The sequence below is a fragment of the Perca flavescens genome, chromosome 22 (assembly GCF_004354835.1).
Source record: "Perca flavescens isolate YP-PL-M2 chromosome 22, PFLA_1.0, whole genome shotgun sequence".
Lineage (NCBI taxonomy): Eukaryota > Metazoa > Chordata > Actinopteri > Perciformes > Percidae > Perca > Perca flavescens.
Window position 1 is genome coordinate 18415138 of NC_041352.1, and position 19267 is coordinate 18434404.

At 39.7% G+C, this 19267-nt stretch overlaps 1 protein-coding gene across 2 annotated transcripts in view; it reads left to right on the top strand.

Moving 5' to 3' along the window:
- The window catches only part of pou6f2 (POU class 6 homeobox 2), a 76503-nt gene that overhangs the window by 4684 nt on the left and 52552 nt on the right, over positions 1–19267 (top strand). Inside the window, exons 3-5 of one of the 2 annotated variants that reach the window (XM_028569183.1) lie at positions 11–83; positions 3024–3211; positions 17376–17473. In XM_028569183.1, the coding sequence (XP_028424984.1) occupies positions 3040–3211; positions 17376–17473 (270 nt within the window). In that variant the 5' untranslated portion in view covers positions 11–83; positions 3024–3039. The remainder of the gene's footprint in view (positions 1–10; positions 84–3023; positions 3212–17375; positions 17474–19267) is intronic. The other variant, XM_028569182.1, reaches the window with a different exon arrangement.

The window sequence follows — 19267 nt, forward strand, 5'->3', positions numbered from 1 at the left end:
TTATAACCAGTGGAGGCTCAAGTGTTGGTGTGGAGTGTGACGGTCACAGGCTGAAACCCCCCCACACAGTGTCCCTCACACTGGTAAGACCAATAGCTATTAGCATAGGTATCTGCTAACCACTGATTATTCAGCCACTGGGGGGTTTGGTGAGTATGGGTGAGCAGTAGGCAGAGGTGGGGGGGGGGGGATCAAGTGCTTTTTCTTGTTCCTGCAACCTGTTCCTGAGCTGTGGCCAGACTGAGTGAACAGAAAAGAAATGAGACAAACCTCCCTCATGTCTGCTCCCGCCAACCCTCTTACACACACACACACACACACACACACACACACACACACACACACACACACGGACAAACTCACATTATTGCTTTAATCAGAGGTCTGAGGGTTACTTTAAAAAATGAAGCTAATCTGTTACACATCCACTGCTTAGAATCAATAATGTAATTTCTTATGGTAATTCTTAAATATCCCTTTTTATTACGCATTTTTACAATAAGATTACAGTTATCCCATTATGTGTAATTGCATTTCTTCCTGAGCTTAAATTGATAAACAAGCCCAACCTGGTGGCATGATTGCAAATGGGCAGAGCAAACTGTTTTGAAATGAGATAATTAACAGCTGTGTAAGATGGTGAGAGATGTGTTGGCCCCTTATCCTCGAGCCTCAGAGGCCAGGGGAAGATTAGAGCTCTGATCTCATTCCCAGCACTTGTTTGGAGTCTGTCAGGAAGAGAAATGCCAGCATTAGAGAGGTACCGCCACACTCCTGATATGATGAAATAAGGAGAAAAGGAGAAAGGGAAATAGATGGAGGGATGGACAGAAAGGACCCTGCCCTTCTCTGAAGTGTCAGTAGCTTGTTTATTCTATTTTTCATCGTAGCTACTGGGGCAAAGATTCCCATTTTTCCTTTATTTTTTCCCCTCACATCCTAACAAAAAAACACTGCTCTCATTTTTTATAGGTCTTGCAAACTCTCATGCCCCAGTGAAAATTACATTGTGAAACGGTAGAAATTTCAGGGCTGCCTGTTCTCTGCCCTGTCCCTCTGAGCTTTCAAACAGTAAACAGACTGTGAAGAATAAATAATAAAAAACTATTGATTATTTTGATGACTGCAAGATTCAATTAGGTATTAATTTTGCCCTCCAGTGGACCTATCAAGAAACTCAAAGGATAGGAGGTTGGAGGTGGGGGTGGACCCAAATGCATGCAGAGTGTGGCCAGGCTCAGACAGAGGGGAAAATGTGTTTACCTCGGCGGGCAAAGAGGTGCATTGATGCGCAGTGTCCCACATTTAAGTGCTCCACAAATGAAGCCCTGATGACTACTGACATTGTTACCAGGGATATGAGTATTGACCAGCCAGCTCACGTTTTTTAACGACAGCTTAAACTATTTCTATTGATTAACATTTTCATAGATTATCATGTGTCATATCAAAGAGGACTGATTCTCATGATGAGCACGTTAAAAAGGTCCCTCTGGGTAGGAACTCATCGACCACCCTGATAGAAGTGGTGGGGGTGGGGTGGGGTGTTGATTGGTTCAGGGGCAAGATAAGACTCACCCTCTCTTTTCCTATCTGTGCCTATATGTGCTGGGCACCTGTCCTTTGCTCAGATATATTTAGGTTGGACTTTATTCATAAATAAGGAAGGGGCCTTAGTCCTGCTGCTTTGTGTCTGTCTCAGAGCCTGAGGTGGGGTGAACACTGTCTGAGGAGCTCTCCAGTCACAGGACACAAGGGGGAAGAGACAGAGGGAGTAAAGGCAGGAGGGAGTGTGTGTTTGTGTGTGTGAGGTATGAGGTAGAGAGAGAGAGAGAGAGAGAGAGAGAGAGAGAGAGAGAGAGAGAGAAAGAAGGAGGAGGTGACATCTCCAGTGCCTGTCTAAGGAAGCAACCTCAGGCTTGAACCTGTGGTTGCCCTTCAGATACACACAGGTTGAGGAGGCTGCTTCTGGTTCAGTAGAAAGCATGTACTAACTCTGCACTGTGGTGGCATGTTTTAGCTGCTGTTTGACTGACTTCAACATTTGGACTTTCTGAACACTTTTTTTTACTCTTTTCTTCTGGAGCTTTGTTTAGGTAAGAGAAATGGCTTTTAAGAAACTAAACTTTTGATATTTGTAAAAGTCAGAAACATATCTGTAGATTGGATCTTCTTCAAGATAGAATGTCCTGATGGAAGCATTTAAACCTTTGATGGCATTCATAAAATGCTCTTAAGCATGCCGTGTTTTTTTGTAGTTTTAAACTGGGATGTTTCCGATTATTTCAAAGCTCTTAATTTTTCTCTTAGCTGAATCTATTCCAAGATGTTCAGATGGATAATGCTCTAATCATGTCATGTAGATGCTCTTTATTTTTGTTTCTAAGTGCTGACAAAAAATGAAAATAATTGAGGGAAAATTTTGGGAACATCAGTGACTTCATCTCTTGTTTAAATCAGGCCTTTGGTTTAAGTTGCCTCACACTCTGCTGCAATATGTCACCTTTGATCTCATTTTGTGTCCCCAACTATGTGAAAATTGATATAATCACTAGTGTGTATTTTCACTCATATCTTCTTTTTAGATGTAGAATTATATTTATTTCATTTATTTATCAGCGCACAGCCCATGGACCTCCTTTGTAGACTGCTGTCAGCTTAGTGTTCGCTGAAGATGAGGCACATGTCAGGTAGTAATGAGCCCTTGGAGATGGATGTATCACTGTTTTAGGACTGCAGGGTATAATGGTAACGCCACGCGATCCGTAACAGTTCTTCACCAGGCAGCAGCCGACAGTATCAGCGGGGTAGCACCAGCCTCAGATAAAAGAGAGAGCTGGAGAGGGAGGGAGCAGGAGAGAGAGGGAGAGTGATGAGTGAGCGATAGAAAGGAGAAGCTGGGAAGAGAGAGAGTGAGTAGAGACATAGAGAAGGAGCTGGTGAGGGTAAGACGCCGAAGCACATCTAACTAGGGGTGTTTTCTCTTTTTTTTTCTCCTCCCTGTTTCCCACCTGGGCTTCCAGCTCCCTCCAGGATCCGATGATTACAGGGCAGCTGAGCAAGCCGCTGCTCTCCCTGCGCAGCGACATGAGCGCGGCAGAACTCCGGGCTGACGACAAAGCGGCCACCCCAGACAGCGATCTGAACGACGAGCCCCTGCTCCTGCCCTCCGAGGCCACGGACAGAGAGGGCACTCCCAACAAGCTGTACGGTAAGTCGGCTCAAGCCTCCCGTTTGTCCCTTCTCCTTCATAAAGCTGCTTGCTGAGGTCTGGTTTAGGCAGCGGTGAGGTGAGAACTGAGGGCTTCCAGTGCTGGGACAGGTGTCAGCAGTGGCAGGCAGCAAACTTAGTTTAAGTGCAATGACCAAGTTAATGTTCGGCTCACATAAAGCTTAACTGTCTTCATGGGGAAATTGTATTTGATGTAATTTTGTGTTAACAAAAGCATTAGTGGATGATTTTGATCCTTCTGCATCTTTGCATGATGCTCCTTTATATAATATGTATTTAAAAGTGTAATTGACCCTTACAAATCTGATTTTACTGGTCAGGATTTTTGCTTTAACCCCACCTTCGTCATCCTGGTGGAGAAAATTTTGTATTTGTTACAGTGTTAGAATTAATCACAACTTATGCAGATAACTAATAACTTTGTGCTGAGTGAAATTTAAACCTCTACTTTATGGCAAATATAAGATTTATCATCAGCACATCAGATATAATATTATTATTTCTAGAATATTGCAGAGACTCTTTTTACAGTTATTTATTTTAAGTTTATTCAGTAATTTTTAGTCTTTTGGAATCTTCAGTTGCAAATGATCTTCAAAATTAGCCATTTTTTATATCAGCATGCCTCATTATTTTTGCAGTTATCTCATTAATTGAGTCTTCACACTCTATTTTGGTTGTGTCTAAATCAGTGTGTGTGTGTGTGTGTGTGTGTGTGTGTGTGTGTGTGTGTGTGTGTGTGTGTGTGTGTGTGTGTGTGTGTGTTTTATGATGTGGACTAATTCAATCCCTGGGCCTCATTATGAAGCAATAAGCATAATGATATAAATTACCATTTTAGCAAATTTTCTAATTATTTGATGTAATGAGAAAGGTAATGTAGCTCTTAAGTTTTTTTTCCTCAGAAACCTTCATTAGAGAGATTTTATAATCATTACAATTAGAAATAATTACAAACTGAATATTTGTATTTATATAAAATTGCAGCATCCAGTAAACTGCAGATTTTTCCTTATGGACAAAGCTACAGAATTTAAACTTGAATTTATATATTTAATTTCAAGGAAATTGTGTGCTCTCATCCTTAGTATTTGTGAAATGTATTCATCTACACTAAACAAATTAATTCTAAGACTTTATTTTTATTAGCTTAATTTCAGTAAAAAAGCTTCTTTAAAGAGACCATTCTAAAATATTGTGCAAAACAAATTTGAAAGACTTCCTATGTAGAGCTGATTTGCTCAACATATCCTCATCATTTATCATTTTTGTCAAGTTTTAATATTATTATTATTATTATTATAGTATTTGTTTTTTATGTGGATGCAAGGTGACCAAAAAATGTTTTGTATATTTAGACAAACTATCTTGTCACTTCTGCTTGTGGTGGTCTGTCTGTTTTTGCATTTCTAAAAGTTAAACTGTGTGTTTATTAGTGTGCGTGTATCTCTTAGTATGAGATTCTGGCATTATTGTTTTATTGCTGGTTATACATTTATACTGCAGTATAAATGTATAAACAGTGCATTACTTTAGACTGTGTGTGTGTGTGTGTGTGTGTGTGTGTGTGTGTGTGTGTGTGTGTGTGTGTGTGCGTGTGTGTGTGTGTGCGCGTGTGTGTCCTGGGAAGTGGCAGAGCATATAGTATAGTGCCTATATACTTAGCTTGCCAAACATTTGTGAATGAAATAAAATACATATTTGGAGGAGAGAGAGCCAAATGTTACGCTCAAATCTAATCAGTGAGATTTCACCTGTCCTTTAAATCCTTTTTTTCAAGAATAACCCGAGGCAAGAGACTTCTAAACAAGGATTTTTCTCTGAAGTGTTCTAATTTGGTTTAATAAGCATCAAGTCTCTTTCTTCGTTTCTGATCAGTCTCTATCTGACTCCTCTCCTGCTGCTCACATGCTACTTTTGCTGCTTTTTCTCATGTGCATGTACACTTAATCGTTGTTAAATGCTTTACTATTTATTTATATTTTAAGCTATTTTGGTTTGACATTACTAATGCGCCTTTGTCAATGAGAAATTACTTAAGAAAAACATGCAAGTAACGTATGGCTGTATTGTATTTCTTAAACCATAAGATTAAGATTTGTGTCTATATTGTGCTTGATGCTGATGGCCTGTCTGATGGCTGGTCAGAGCCTCTCTAGTGAGAATTTTTTGGGGGATGGTTTCTCTCTGCCCAGTGGCGGAGCCCTGGGCTTTGCCAGCGGCAGGTTTGGTTTGGGAAGCGCTGCCCACATAACTTGTCAGAGAAAAAGGCAGGGGCCGACGAGGAGATGTGGCACTGTATTTTTTGCTAGGGGGAGATAGGAGGGAAGAAGTGTGTGTGTGTGTGTGTGTGTGTGTGTGTGTGTGTGTGTGTGTGTGTGTGTGTGTGTGTGTGTGTGTGTACCAGACAGGAGGGAAAGGTTTAGTGGTAGTGATTGGTCACTCACCTTTTTTTACTCAGTCTAGATGGTAGTCTCCTTGTTTTGTTTTGTATCTAGCTGAAGTTTTTGAGTGAACATTTTGGACACTTTAATGTTTTAACTGCACTTGATGGATCACATTACCCCCTATGTGTTGAGTGGGGTCTATGAAACCTCTCTCAAACCAATTGAGCGTAACTCATGTGGCCATACAGGTAAAAGGTATCCTGATTTTTAAGATGCAATAATTCGGTTCGGTACATCAGTTGGATTTTATGTAGTTATTTGAGCCCCATTTGTCTGTATTTGTGTTTGCAGTGAACTCTTGTGGTTGCAAGGAGATTGTATTAAGTTTTAAGAAGCTATTAAGATTATTCTCCTTTACTTTCATTGTGGCGAAGAAGCAAAAATACTTTGGATTCCTCACTTTCAGAGTATAGAAAAATGAAAACGTTCTGTTTTACGGCTGTTATTTTTGCATAATCTCTCTGATATAGTCCTTTTTTTTTCATGACTTGCATTTTCACACAAACCAACATGCTTATCCCATGCACAGAATAACTGCACACACTTAGTTTCAAGGAAATGAAAATCATGTTAAGACTTTAATTTGCTCCTCTTGAATTCAAGTATTACTGTGTCTATGGTAAAGACAGAACACAAATGATCCTAAATGCAGTAAGAACTAAACACATGTTCACTAAGTTTAGAGTAGTTTCTTTTATTACATAGACACATGCATACACAGTGTATGATTGACACAGTTGCGAGGATAGCCTGTAAGTCTTCTGCTTTGGACCACCTATGGCTAATTAGTTAAATACTCCCAGAAAGTATACATTAGATCTTTTTCGATACACATTATTATACTGTTATTGAACAGACTTGAATCATCATTTAATACTGATATCGCTGCATATTTACTTTGTGCTGTGATTACATGTGCCATATATGTGTTTTTATATCTAGAGGGTAAACCACAACTTTCCTTCCCTGCAGAGTTGATGTATGACTTAAGTTTTAGTCCCCTAATACTATGTATACGATTTTGTGCTAGTGTGAGAAGGAGAAGTCAGTTGGAGACAATGACAGCAGCGGTCATGTTTGTCTATAGTAAATTGTCCACCTTCCACACCCACCACATGCTTACTGCAGTGGTGAAAGGGTCGTGCTCCTCCTAAAAGCTTGCCTGTGCAAATAGTCTTCCACTTCAGCTAACAGAGGCTACGAGGCACCACAAACATCCTGCCGCCTTGTATTTATTCCAAGTAGAAGTGGACATTAGGTGGGAAAGCTGTGGTTAGTAGGGCAAGCAATTTTTTTTTTAAGGACGGAATGGTGTTGGATGCTTACAGTTTCTGTCTTCTCTTCTCAAGCAAATCTCCCCCTTTCAGACATCAACAGACAAGATAATAAGACACTCAGAGCACAATTCCGTATTATATTCAGCAACCAAACTCATCTCTTGTCAGTTTGCATTTACTCTCCCAAGGATGTGACGCTTCTATCATCATGCTGTCAAAGGGAGCCAGGCTGGAACGACAGGAGCACTCATTTCATACACTTACTGTCCACATGAAATGATCTGCACTTATTCGGATTCTGCCAAAATGGTGGAACATTTTCACAAAGGTCACCTAGAGAACCCCTTCCCCAAAAGAGCATTTCATTGATTCCTGGTATTGGAGGTCATTCAGAACAAAAAGTCCACACAGAATGCCACATCTGCTGTAATGTTTCTCCTGGCCTTTGTGTATTTCCAGGTTTATTAGGTTTCACTTGCAATCAAAAATTAATTTCATCTACTGTTCATGGACTAGTCAGCCACACAGAACTTTATTTTGGAAAGTACTTAGAGTTGTATCATTAGAAAAGCTACAGTACTTTTCCTTAAATGTAGCTTCCAACTATTTTACAATGTGAAGGTTTCGTTAACCATTTTTGAATAGCCAAACGACCATCAATAGCGACCACAATCATTTTATTCGCTAGCTCGCAAAACTACGCCCGACACTATGCAGTACAATTGACAAATTCTTCTGTTCCCGGATGGATCCAGTGAGTGTCGCGTTAAGGATGATGTCACGCAGTTTCACGTGCTGTCGCTATGGCGATCAGATGAGAATCTGGCCTACACTGAGGGGGTACTGTCAGCAGTGGAAATAGAGAAAAGCACCTGGTACCACAAGTGAGTTGAGTCAAGTCAAGGCAAACCATACACAGGAAATGAGGCATCACATATTTTGAGTTTTTACCATGTTTTGATCCAATTTCCACCTCTTAATCTAGTATTTTGCTGATAAGGGGCCAAAATGAACAAACATGAAACACTATTGTTTCATTATACATTACACATAAGAAAGGAGCTGCTCACAGCTGGATAAAATTAAAACGAATAGTGGAGAGACAGCTTCAAGCACACTTGGAAAACATATGAGATAAATATTAAATCTTTGGACAATTTTCAATTTTTTGTAAGTTCCAATTTACATTTGCAGTGGCCTTTAAAAGTCACAATTTGACTTTGATTGACTTGATTTGATTTCTTACCATCTTGCATAATGTATTCTTATTTCAAAACGGTAAAATACACTAATTTTCTATCTTAACATACTTAGTGCATACTTCATAGTATTATGTAATGTAGCTATGGGATAAAACTACTGTTTTTCGTGCACAATTCTCTTTTGCCTTTACAAATTCATACACACATAAACACAAAGAGACACGCACACACGCACTGCTGGAGGCACAGGTTCTTATTATTTTTGTGTAATCAGCTTAGTGTGCACGATGCATGGTGGGATAGGCTGCTTGCTGATGCAAAGAGCCTCGTAATGTTGTGTGGTGAGGTTAAGTAATAAAGTGGCGAAAACCCAGTGCTGAATGGGCCACACTGAGTAAATAAGAATGGATAAAGGAGATCGAGGGAGAACAAGTCTCTCCCCAGGAGGTGGATCTCATTATGGGGATTTCAGCTGTCTGCACAAACTTGGAAACAAGCTTAATGCATGCCTATAAAGCAGGTGTAATACATTTGCTAATGTGCCCGCAACGCCCATGGCTACAGCAACACGATCCCTGCGCGGCATGGAGGACAGGGAGGATGGGCACAAGGCAGACTTCTTGTTCCTGATGCAAACAGCAGTAAAGGTCATCAGGCTTCACGGATGCTTGGTTATGCAGAAATGATTTTGAGCGAAACAAAGAACTTCAAAATAACTGACAATATAATTCTCCCTGCTGTTTGTATATTTAAAGTCAAGAAGTTTATTGTTGCCTTGACTAGAAAGTATTCCAAACAAAAGCACATCACAAGTTCTGTACGTGGATAGCTGTGGAGAAAATAAATTGAATTTCAATATGCATTTATTTTAGTTATATGCTGTCTTTAAGTTGGAAAATCATTTTCAGCAAAACCTATGTTGTGTAGCTTGTGCTTCATAACCAATATCAATAAGCCTTTCATGTAGAGCTAACAAAGAGGCATCACATCTCCTGGTACGGACACGGTTGGTGTTGAGATGTAATTGAAGCTGCAAGGGTCACATTTTCGGAATAGAAATTACAGTCTTGTCTTTGACTTGTGTGGCGTGAACCAAAAATGCATCCCACAGCCCTTGTGTCCTTCACAAGCCTTTATTATTTATAACGCTCGCTCTTTGAGCAATGACCAGTACTAATGCATAACCTTCTGTCCTTCTGGCTGATTCGCTTCCTTTGAAACCAAAGATTGAGGTAGGAGTAGTGGGTGTATGGTGGATGAGACAGGGTTGTGGGCGGGCGGAGGGGGGGGGGCTAGTATAGGCCAGTGGAGATCCAGGCTATCGAGAAGTTATTATGTTTTTTTCCCTTTATATCTGAGGATGTGGAATAACACTGTGATGATTCTTTTCTCCAGAATAGAGTTATGGGCTTCAAAGCAATACTATTTCCAGACGTCCCTCCTTCCACTATTTGTCTGCTTCACCAGAATAATGCACTGGGAGGGGTGGGGTGTGATGGGTTGGGTTGGGCTGGTTCTTTTAGCTACATGATTATTTGCTTGTTTCCACCTTTACCCACTCAGCTCTGTAAATATCACTGCAACAGGGGAATACAGTAACAACTAATACAAGACTTGGATAAACTTATTTCTAGATAAACTCTGTTTAGCTTAGGTCCAGTGGAGGTAAAATATAGTCTTGTGCAGTTTGTAGCACCTGGTGTTATTGTGTGTTGCGGTGCTGGTGTGATCCATTGTTATAAAACCTCTATGACAGAAGGAACGAGTGAGGAGGGGCAAGGGGAGAAAGTGGGACATAGGCAGCATTAGTGCCCGATAGCCTGGGGGGCGCAGGCTGATGTGTCAGGCATGACATGTGGGTGTCTGGCCCCTCACGCACCCACACACAAGCACACACACACACTCCACCCTGGAATGCCCCCACACCCCACTGGCTACTTCTTAATGTCCTGCAGCTGACCAGATGCAATGCAGGATGGACACAAATTCAAAAAGTGATTTGTTTAAAGTGATTTCAGTTTGAAGATACAAGTTTGAAGGTCAACTGCAACTAATTATTTTTTTTAATATCGATATTATCTGTTAATTATATTTTTCATTAAACATTCATTCTACTAAATGTTAGCCTAAGGTGATATTTTCACAAAACAAAAATATTTTTGATTTGCAATGATGTAAAACTGAAAAAAAAAATCTACAAATCCTCATATTTAAGCTGTAATCAGTGAATGTTCAACATTTTAGCTTAATAAATAACTTGAAATAATTTTCCAATTGGAAAAAATATCTTGATTAACCTTCTGTCGATCAACTAATGGACTAATTGCGTTTCATTTAGAGTTTGTAACTATGGAGCTTTGTGCAGTTAGATTTTGTTCTTTGTTCTTTGATTGAATAGGGGCTGCAACTATAGATTCTTTTCATTAATGTTTAATCTGCTGATTATTTTTCTCAATTAATCAATTAAAAGTTTGGTCTATATACCCAAAACAGAAAATAGTGAAAATTTCCAAAACCCCAAGGTGATGGCATGTCTTCAGATGTCTTGTTTTGTCTGATCAGTCCAAAAGCCAAAAAAATATTTAATTTTACATGATATAAAACAGATATTAGAGAAGCTGGCACCAAAGATTTTTGCCATTGTTGCGTGAAAATGAACTAAATTGATTATCAAATCCGATGAATTTTCTATAGATCAACTAACTGGTTGATAATCATTTCAACTAGTCATAAGAGCCTTGGGTTTCTAAACAGACAAAGTATGAAAAAAGATAAATGACACAGAGTGAGAGGATAGCCTTTATTCAGCACAGGGTTGCTGGCTACCGTCAGCAGAATCCTATTTACAGCAAATATCATTTAAGTAATTTAGGAGGAGGAGCAATAGTGAAGCAGGCATCTCCTAAAAGGCTTACAGCTCTCTAAAGCTAGTCTTCATCTCCGTCTCTCGCCTTCGCTGATGGCTATAAAAGGATGAAGAATAATTTAGATTGTTATTTGCCTCTTTCAACCCTGAGCTAATCAGGTTGACATTGCTTTGGGAATGAGGAGGACACTCCATAACAGATGTGCTCATGTGCAAAGTCCCCCAAGTCCCCCGTGAAGATACAACACCAAAAGCCCTCTTCTCCCCTCCCCTTCCTCTTCCCTTCTCCATCCTCCACTCTTCATCACACCATCTTTCCTTCTTGACCTTTGAAATGGGCATTGCCTCTTCTCACCAATTTACCTTCCTCTGGTCCCTCTTGTGCTTGTGCTGCTTCCATCTCCACTCCAGCATCAAGGGAGAGACAGGTAAGAGCTGGAGCAGAGCACTCTCATGTCAAAGAGCCTTTTGGTGAAGACCTGAGGCCACGAGTGAGAGCATAAGTGTTGGAGCACAGGGTCCTCACTGCTTTAAGCATCGTTTGCATGTAGATTCTCCATCCATTCATCAGAAACTGGGGGCTTACTACAACCTCAAGTGTACTATTTTCTGTTTACATTTAAAACCTCCAGTCAGTGGAGACATCTATTACACCATTGCATCCATTTCCTCCTGTGCCTGTGCTTCTTCTTCTGTCGTTGAGTCTTCCCTCCGCTGATTGTGGCTTAACGATCACCTCAGAAGTAGTAACAGAACTGCTGAGGTGTAAAATCCTTTCTGTTCGGCACACTCCATGGCACCACCTCCTATGTAATTCCTTAACTCCATAATTCCACTTTGTGCCAGAATAATGAATGAGATAGATTTTTTTTTCTCCCCTGTAAGGTCTCCACCCTTGCACAATGAGGAATCAGGCTTTAATGTTAGAGGCCCAGAGACAGTGTTGTGGCCTCTTCTCCCTCTTGCCCTGCGCTGGGCTCTTAATTAAGTAAATGACAGCTCTCCTAGCAGCAGCAGTAGCCATAATGTAGCTAATAGTGTTTCAGGCAGCCACTCAAAAGTCTATCTCTGGTGATTTTCCATCCCCAGAAACAGTATTGACCTATCCTTAGCAGCTTCTCCACCCCAGCCTCTAAACAGAGTATTACTTCCCTGCCCGTCCAGAGGGAGCCATCTGACTAAGAGCACCTGGAGTTATTGGCAGCAGATTATGCCCTGTGTTATTGTTAAGGGCTTTGGTGGGAGTAATGAAACACTGAGCTAAATCACTGGTGATTTTGGCCCTCTTGCATTCTACAAGGAGTTAAGTAAATCTCTATAAAGCCGAGACTGCATATAGGCTGCTCTCTTCCGTACAGCACAATGCCTTGTATGTAGCCATTCTTTTTGGACTTTACTCCAGGCTGCTTTAGATAGAACAATTTCAGTGAAATGAGCTGTCACTCTACATTTCTTTCTCTTTCTGCAATGCAACATCAACTTTTCAAGCGGTATTAACAAAATCAATGGTCAAACAATCTGGGACAATTGGTTGTGTATTGACGGAATTAAAGCCTGTGTATGATGTGGCTTGTTTATCTGGGCCTATCCTTTACGCTTCAACAGCTCACGGATCGCTGTCCAACAAACGCTCTGAATCAACATCGCAACACACATTAATAATGAAAATCATATTGCTGTTTTGCATGTTTTTGTAAAAAAAAAATTTAAAAAAAATATATATATATATTTTTATATATATATATATATATATATATATATATATATATATATATTTGTAATAATTATCTCTGCTTCAATAATTCCATTTATTATAACAATTAAAAATGTAATCATTTTATAATCTTTAGTCTTTTTAAATGTGTTCACATGTGAAATTATTTTCCATGGATTAGATTTCAGTGGCAAAATGATTGACACCATCTTAATAGCAAAAACATGCACTCAGCCAGAGAGAAAAGGACCATTATAAAAATGGGGGTTGGCTGTTCATTCTGAATAGCCTGAATCGTTACCAGGCCTCTCTCGTACATTTGACAACTTACATAATGCATTTCCACTAAAATAGCTTAAGTGTTAAAGCTTCTTTTATGGGCAAAATTGATTCATGAATGCTTTGAGGCGAAAGCTAACATGAACACAAAGCTTTCAATAACACCCATTTTATTCAGACTGTCAATGTATGAAGCGGTTGCATTAGACAAGGTGGCATGCTGATTGCTTTATGAATTGAGGCTAATTGTTTTGTGGTGTAGTCCTTGGGGCACCCTGCATTAAGACGAACAAAGTCAAATAAATATGGCTCTTTGCCCCCAACCACCCAACACACACAGCACAGAGAGACCTTCTGCCTTGTGTGGCATTGAAAGTCGCTCTCCAGAGGCCACTTTGGTGATCAATGAAAGAGAATTTATATAGTGGTGGATATTGGCAATATTTCCATGACATAAGTCACTCTTTGCAGTCTGTTCCCTGTAATACATTTAATTATTTCACTTACATAAAAAAGCATTTTCACTGAAAATATCATCTCACTGTTAGTGTGAGTTTGGAATTCATAAGACTTGATTCATGAAATTAAATTCATTCATCCTCTTTAGGTCAAGGCTGTGGAAAAACTTGAATATGTGTACATTTAAGGACTCAAGAGTTTTGATTTAAGGCCACTTGTACTGTTAGAATGACTAAACTTCTCAGGAAGATGAAGCCTCAATGTCCCAGATAAATGTAAAGCTATGTTGAATGTGCATCGCCTGTTCTTTCATCCGTTTGGCCTCTACTTTCATCTCTCGTCACATCAATACATCCATTCATTCCATTTTACCCATTGTGTAACCTGCGTATAATCACGGCATCAAAGGACTTTCTTTTTAGTAAAGGTTTGATCGAGAAATTTTCTTTTTTTCCCCTGTATAGCGTATTAATCTCCATCTGGAAATCTATTTAAGAATCATTCACATTGGATAAGAAGATTTTTTATAAAGAAAAGAAAAGCAAAACATGTACAAAGATTCTAGTAATAAAAAAGAATTGAAGACTGACTCCCTGGGCATTTCTTCTGTCAGCTATTTAATTTAGTTAAAGAAATTACACAAATCCTTTGGGGGAAGATGTGCATGTGTATTTATTTATTATCGATTTTTCCCCCTGCGATAAACGTGTTAACGTTACTGATATTTGCAAGGGGATGAAGCTTTCTAAGTTATTGTGAAATGAAGGCATCAAGGAATCGTTATTCAGTAAGTCTCCCACACTGTTTATCAGATAGAATACATTATTCACAACTAATATCTTAACTACAGTCATGAGTCATACTGTTTGGAGCCTATTGATGATGGTATGAAGTCTCATTCTTTCATTACAGCTGAATATGTTCATTTAGCCAATTGGCTTTGTTATGATGATAAACTGATAATTCACTGGCGCAAAAGTTGTTCAATAGCACTGCTCGTTTATTTTATGTTATCACAGTGCAGCAGCAGCAGCATTTAGAAAATTGCCTTTGAGATGTTCGGAAAGTTGCTGTTAATGAAAATCAGACTGAAATACATTACTTTAATTTGATCAAAATTTCATCCAATGTGAGACTATATCGATAATGAAATCCACTAAAAAAAATATGGGCTCATAATATTCCCCCCTTCAAAAATAAATGTGAAATTATACAGCAGATTATGATGATATTGTACTTTATCTGTTGCTTTTTATCGACTCTAATACAGCCACAAAGTATTTCCTGTAAGTCCAGATTGATCTTAATTCCAGATACTGAGTGTGCAGGGTGGGGCTGCACACAACATGATCCATAATGGGTGAAATAATTGGTGAAAAGAGACTGGCTTGTCAAAATATCCACTGCGTTGCGAGGTTGATAAGCGAGAGGATGTGGCCCTTCATCGAGAAGCATGGCCAGCCAGCCAGAGGTAGAAACCAGCTAGAAAAGCAGGCTCCCCTTGGGCTTTCACATCAGCCATCAAATGCTTGAGGTTTGTTAGGTCATACCACTCACCAATTATTTGGATTTTATGTAAAGATGAAATGATTTTAGTTGGCGGAGGGGGTTTAAACTGTAATGCATAAATATACTTGACAAGCAATGAGATCTTTCTGGCAATAGTCCACTTTTTATGAAGCGTTTAGAAAAGGACTAGAAACCACTGCATGCCCTGTATGTTGAACAAGAAAAAGCCTATGCATTCTGTTCATGAATAAAAAAACAGTGCTTTATTCTTTATTGAAAAGCCACAATATTCCATTTAAGAAATCAATCTTACAGTAGAAATGTGATTACATTTTTTGTATTCATTGCCAAAATTGTGCGGTTTGATGAGGTTGTGTGGCCTTCAACCCATTTCCACATAGTTGGCTTGACTTCATCATTCACAAAATCCACTTTATTGTAGAAAAGAGCTGATGTTTGAAGGAGACTCTCCATATAAAAAGATGTTCTTGTGGGGGTTTGTGTATCATACATTCAAAACCTTTTTGTAACATTATCACATTGGTGTTTTTAAAATAAATTTGCCAATTGTATTGTGCTTGTAAAAGGGGAAGTGTACTCATGTTTTTGATAATTGAATAAAATAGATGTATTCACCTCATGTTCAGTTTCTTAACTCTACGTAAATAAGCATCATTCAGTTTAAATTTATAAAATAAAAAAAAATAAAAAAACATTCTTGCAACGTACCTTGCAACACAAGCAAACAACCCACCTGCTATTACCAGATTTTGATTCAAACGTTGTTGATTCCTGATCGGTGCATGAAAGTACGTGACATCCCGTTTTTCCAATTGAGCCTCGCCCACTACAAACCAGTGAGACGAGCAAAGACAAAAATTGTGTGTTCATGTATGACCCAGTGACACGTAGTAATAGGCTGATTCAGAAAATTTGTTTTCGGGGCCTTAAAAACTAATTTGTGAGGCATTTCAGAAAACAAATCAAAGTTCTTAGCATACAAAGAAATGTTGTGCCTTAACTCAAACTCAAAACTCAGTCAGAGCGCAACATATAAGGAAGAAGATGTTGAATACTGGTGGCACTTTGTCCCCAAAATAAGTAAAACATACACGGATCGAGACAACGTAATAAAAATGACCCAAAGAAAAAGCTGAAATACTTTGATCAGGGACAGCTTCGTTCACTCAGGTTAAGGCAAGTGTTGTCAAACATGGCAGCTGGCATCAATAACAGGCCTGAAGTTGTTATTGACACACCTGAGTGAGATGAATCAGTGAGAAGATGTTATCCACTGTATTGACAGCCTGTCAGTCCTTTATTCATAAAAGCACATACAGTAGTTTTTTCACATTTTGTTTCTGCGGCACTACACTCTCACCTTCACAAACTTATTACAAAAGACATTTATCCCCGGAACCCACATCATTTCAACTGTCTTTCTGAAATTAGAAAAATCTCTTTTATTGTCAGAAAATCATCCTGGATGTTACTGTAGTTTCATTTTTTTTATACTACTATTAGATATTTGTCCATATTCACAAGGCTATTGGTTTGGTTCAGGTGTTTTGCACATTCTTGCCCTTCACACACAAAGTCTTTAATATTCTGTGTAAATTAAATAAAGTAATTTTTAGTCAGTGGGTATTTTTCTTCTGGACAGTCAGTTTGGTGAAAGACGTATAAGAGACTGTAATTTTTCTGACAGTTCTTTCTGCAAGATTTACTCGTCTTTGCAATCAGCAAGTCTTTGTGTCAACAGTGAGGCATCATCGAGGTCAAAGGGTGAGGGTCAAAGCAGCCTTTCTGACCTTCCAGAGCAATCCACACTCAGTGCATTGCTGAGAGTTTCTGTTAGATGGGGATTGCTATGATACCAATCGGCGGTGTTCTTTGTTTTCCCTGCAGCCATCAGCAAGCTTATTATCATGTCCCTGTCTGCTCCACTCCACTCTGCCCTCATAGCAAACAGGTCTAATTGTGTCTCGTAGCTGCAGGCTCAGAGCGGCGGGCGGGGGAGTGGGTTTAGATGAGTGATACTCGGTGATGTAAATGGCTGAATAATATGGCCCAGCGTTTGTGGTGGAGCTCTATCTCTCAGCGGTAATCTAGGCCATCAGGGACCCGCCAGTATGCATCATCCACCATCAATGAGCCTCTCCGCTGGTTGGTAATTTATTCAGCGCTACAGCGCTTATTGATAAAGCCATTAAATACAAATTCCCCTTCTTTCCCAACTGCCCTCCTCTGCGCCGTACAGCACTCTGTGTTGTAATATCACGTGGTCTGTGTTGTGTGTTTATCTACTTATATTGTCTGTGTTGATCTAAGGTGGATTCTTTGTTGTCTCTTTTTCTTTCTACATGGATCTCTGTCTGTTGCTCTCCCAGGAGCTCGTGACGGTTCAGTCCAGTCTGACACCAGCAGCAGTCCTTCTGAGCAGAGTCACCTGGGGCAGTCACACCCAGGATTCCCAATGGGTCCGCAGGTAAGTTAGCGCATCTGTAGTCTATAGTGCTTAGTGCCGCCCAAGACGATTGTGATTGATTTAAAGAAATGCCAGTAAACCACAGCACGTTTTTCTCCCATCCCGGAATGCGGTGTGGACTAGCCAGACCCTCCTGTGCAGCGCTGTGGAGGACGGTCTGACAAAGTGAGACTAGGGTATCTGCAACAAACCTTAACTTACCAAACCAACCCAAACTTTAAAACACTTGGTTTAATTAATGATAATGTAAACGCTTTGAGTTTAATATTTTGATTGAAAAATTTACTGTAGGAAGTTTGCAAAAGCAGAGTTATGACACCTGTACTGAACTATAAAAGTTGAGTTAGCCTCCTTCTCGTCAAGCTTACAGAGGTCTGGAGTAGGGCTGTCCTCGACTAAAGAAATTCTTAGTCGACTAACACTAGGATTTTGTCGACTAATCGATTAGTTGATTTAATTGACAGAGCTGTGCTCTTTGAGAGGTGGTTAAGTCTAGAAAAGCACAATATAAATGTAATTAATTAACCATCTGTAAAACTGAGTTTCTCCACAATTAATCCTGCAAAAGCACCACTTTAAATCTTGTGTTTACCATAAATGTGCTCAGAAGTTTCTTGGAAATAAGTAATTAAGTATGAATAAGCATAAAAAATGACTAATCGACTAAAGAAATCTTAGTCGACCAAGACCAAAACGACCGATTAGTCGACTAATCGACCAAGAGGTGGCAGCCCTAGTCTGGAGAAATTTCATTATAAGAAAACTGGCTGAAGCAGAGAGCCAGAGGAGTCACGTAGAAAGGGAACCCAGGTGACACCAGACATACCTGGTATTAGACAAACATTTAATGCGGAGGTCAACATATGACTGCAAAGTCATAATGCCTCCATGTCTGACTGTGTTGATTGTCCCTTCCTTTTCTCTCCTCAAATGACCTTTGATTTCAAATCATGTTGGTTAATGTGACAGTGTGGAATGGAGGAAATCAAACATACACTGTTTGGTTTGACTTACCATAACTAACTGTGTGATACTGTAATTAATGATGACAAGTAATTTTACAAACTGGAGCCTGGTGCATGAGAAGTCACTCTGATCGATTGGCTTAAGCATCCTTCTCTGCGATGATGAGCGCGCCAACGTTGTCCCCGGTCTCCTCGTTGTGTTTGGTGTGGGCTCCGTGGCAGTTTATTTTTCTGCCTGCCGCGTGTAGAATGATTCAGAAGCCAAACTAAGTTCAGCTTACTAAGAGCAACTCCAAAAGTTATCAACTGATCGGCTCTGTTAATTGACTTATGTTTACTCTGATCACAGCCATGATGAGAGTAAGATTAAGGTGCCTGCATGACATGGAATTCATATTCTTTTAGTGCATGTGATGAGTGAAACAAAAAACATACAGCACCCTCACTGAATGCTACACCGTGAATTGTTTTCACCTAAAATGTGAAACCATAAAGTATTTTGTCATCACACGTCACACGTAATTGAATTGTGGCAGTAATGAGTTGACAATACAGACCTTGTCAAAACAAGCAGGGGAGCAAAGAGCCCGAGCCTGCAGCCCTGTTAATAGCTCAATCAGGCATTGTCCTATCTGATTGGATTTATTGGCCTGGTGGCTCTGCAATGTTTAATGAACATCTATCTCATTAGTGTTGCTCAATGTCACTGCTCAACACACACACACACACACACACACACACACACACACACACACACACACACACACACACACACACACACACACTGAGAGCGTCAGGTTTCCTCCACCCTCTTTAATAAGGCCATTCT